The sequence below is a fragment of the Myxine glutinosa genome, chromosome 4 (genome assembly GCF_964187855.1).
Source record: "Myxine glutinosa chromosome 4, kmMyxGlut1.1, whole genome shotgun sequence".
NCBI classification, from domain to species: Eukaryota; Metazoa; Chordata; class Myxini; order Myxiniformes; family Myxinidae; genus Myxine; species Myxine glutinosa.
In genome coordinates this window covers 60,087,681-60,090,341 of record NC_136264.1, presented here as the reverse complement: position 1 = coordinate 60,090,341, position 2,661 = coordinate 60,087,681, and the positions used below count along the sequence as shown (strand labels likewise).

The following is a 2,661-nucleotide window of genomic DNA, read 5'->3' as shown; positions in this document are numbered from 1 at the left end:
CCCATCCTTCCTCCCCAGGCCTCTCCCTCCCACAGATCTACCGACGTCCAAGTTCTCCACTGTTGTTGTGCTTGTGTGCTTCCCTCTCTCTCCCCCTCTTTTCTCCCGCTCCCTTTATTATATGTTTTATGTGTCCGTTTATGTTTTTTTGTGTTTAATACTTTAGCTCTTACATGAGACTCGACTTTGTATACAAAAAAAAAGTTCCATGCAGGTGTATTTTATGAGGTTGTGTTCCAAGCTCTCAGGGTTTATAGTGACCCGAACACTCGAGATTGCTTCTCTACAGACAGGGAGAAAGATGTCTGATGTATCATACATAACACATTCAAACAATAAATGCATTTCTGACAATCACTTTATTCAGAGGTACGCTTACACATTGTGCAGGTACGTGCACAGCTCGTAAATCGGCTCACAAATATAATAACCTCTCGAAGAGGACCTCACATAAACAGTGCAGCTTACATCAAAGTAAGCAGAATAGTTTAAATAATGAAGAAACGTAGTTTCCACCGCAATAAACAAATGAACTTGAACAACAGTTCAACAAATGCGCTCAAAGTGCATGATCAAGGTGCCCACATCAAACAGAGTAAGCAGAATATCGTTTAAACCAGGAAGAAATGTAGTTTAAACAGTAGTACAAAATTAAGTGAACTTTGAACAGCTCACAAATTGGCATTCAGAGAGTCTGGTGCCTACATATAAATAAACAATCGCTTAAACAACGATCTTGACGAATGCTTGCCAACGCAAGGTACCTGTGTGCCATAGTTACCATGGCGACACGATTGCGCATCAGTTTCCTGGAAACTCACGTCGCACATAAGGGTTAAAGTACAGTTGGGTTATACAACTTATAACCACAACTATATAATACTTACGGCTTGCATAAAAGCTTACACATATAGCAATGAGACATCATGCGAATATATAACAATTCACTCGTCACAACGAATGACGTGCCGTCATCACACCGCCATCTTGTTGTCCCAATTGACGATGTGCGGTGTGTTCACCCACACCATTACACAAAATCTCCTCCAAAGAAGAAACATTACAAAGGTGACATTCTACAGAATGTACGATATAACTGACCCACAGGGTCAAAGAGTCATGGAGATCACGCCTCAGCATCTGCCGAGCAGACGAAGGGGCGAAGTAGGTCCTCGGACGAGGATACGCCGTCACCAGGGCCTCCAGACCATCTTGTCGTTGTCCAGGGTTTTGCAGGCGCCTCCTGCTGGAGACACCGGGCGGTGCTTCCCGAAGCGGGTTTCTTGAATCGACGTGATGTTAGCCACGTCTTCGAAAGGGAAGCGCCGCGGTTTACTCGCGGTCGTGTCCACGGAGTCTTTCTCTCGGTCGCAGGTAAGGCCACAATGGACCTGGAGCGCGTCTGGACCATTCTCCAGGCCTCGTAAGGGCGCAAAGACATCATCTGTGGGCAGAGCAAGTCACAGAGATTAGTATCCATGTTGAATGCTGCAAATATAATGTAGCACTAATGATTGAAAATATCAAAATGACAGTCCAATTGAACAATGATCTTTTGCAACTTCTAAGGAAGTTTGGAAGTTTATTCTGAGGCCTGGTCACAACTTTCTGAACCACATCAAACAAGTCGTTGTTAGGGTTAGGGTTAGGGTTGTTAGGGTTAGGGTTAGGGTTAGGGTTAGGTTTGGCATTGCCATCCGTGAAATTTCATGAAGACACTTACCGACTGGCTCTTTGCACGTCACATCTTGGAGGTATTTGACCGTCAGTTCAAGGATGTCGGCCTTCTCGAGTCGAGAGTGTGGAAGAGACTGCAAGGCAAAGACAGGACACCGCAGGCCATTAGACATTAGTGTGCACCATGTACCAAAACATGTGAGCACACGCACCTAGTTGTTGTATCAACCCGTGCGCATTGCATTTCATGATTCCTCACCTCGTGTTTCGTTGTTTCCAGGATAATGGACTTGAGCTGATTGAGGAGTTCATTGATACGGTCCCTGCGTTTCTTTTCCACCAGTGGCTTGCGTATCTGAGGAAGAATAAACAACATCAAATTTGCACTTCCGCTAATTGTTATGAAAAGTACAAGGGAGAAAGAAAAAACAGGCCGCAAGCACCATCTTTTGTGAAGTCTTACCTTGCGATAGTGTTGCGGAGTGGCAGGAAGGGAGTAAAATTGTCCAGTTTGCGACATGGTGGAAGATTCTGGAGAGCTTCCGGAGGCCTTTGAGCTGTTGGAAGAGCACAGCTCGGATGTGGATCTTGGTCGGAGGTGGCCCCTTATATAAGGGGAATCGGCGTACCTTCTGCCTTCCTCCCACCTCCCCAGCATCCCTGCAGGGGGCTCCTTTTCCCGAAAGATTTGCACCGATAGTATTGTCCCAGGAATGTTCCCACAGCGTATCCACCAATGAGCTGCGTGAGAAAGGCCTGTTTTCCACCGTCAAGAACATCTGTCGAGGGGTCCGGGTAGTTGCGCCCTTGTAATGACTAACCCTCCCCGACTCTTGGTGCAACCTCACGCCCAGGTCTATTGAAAGCTGCTGGGAAAGGGGAGAGTCACTGATTATCTCCACGGAGTTGATATCGATCGAGGATTCGTTCGCTCGTTCAACCCGTTCCCACCATGTCGTCTTATTCCCAGCAACCCCTCCTCTC

General features: G+C 46.6%; 1 protein-coding gene across 1 annotated transcript; it reads right to left on the bottom strand.

Moving 5' to 3' along the window:
• Positions 1-340: 340 nt before the first annotated feature.
• Positions 341-2,661, bottom strand: LOC137426108 (transcription factor HES-2-like). Its single transcript, XM_068114802.2, has 4 exons — positions 2,141-2,661; positions 1,937-2,032; positions 1,724-1,811; positions 341-1,444 (listed from the first exon to the last, which is right to left on the bottom strand). The coding sequence occupies exons 1-4, from the start codon at positions 2,333-2,335 to the stop codon at positions 1,191-1,193; spliced, it is 633 nt and encodes a 210-aa protein (XP_067970903.2). The 5' UTR covers positions 2,336-2,661; the 3' UTR covers positions 341-1,190.

What these genes read in the sequence shown, in the direction of transcription:
- LOC137426108 (XM_068114802.2), bottom strand. Translation starts at nt 2,335, where the DNA reads ATGCTGGGGAGGTGGGAGGAAGGCAGAAGGTACGCCGATTCCCCTTAT. An exon ending in CTCCGCAACACTATCGCAAG is followed by an intron (nt 2,033 to 2,140) that starts GTAAGACTTCAC and finishes ATTCTTCCTCAG; the next exon opens with ATACGCAAGCCACTGGTGGA. An exon ending in TGGAAACAACGAAACACGAG is followed by an intron (nt 1,812 to 1,936) that starts GTGAGGAATCAT and finishes TTTGCCTTGCAG; the next exon opens with TCTCTTCCACACTCTCGACT.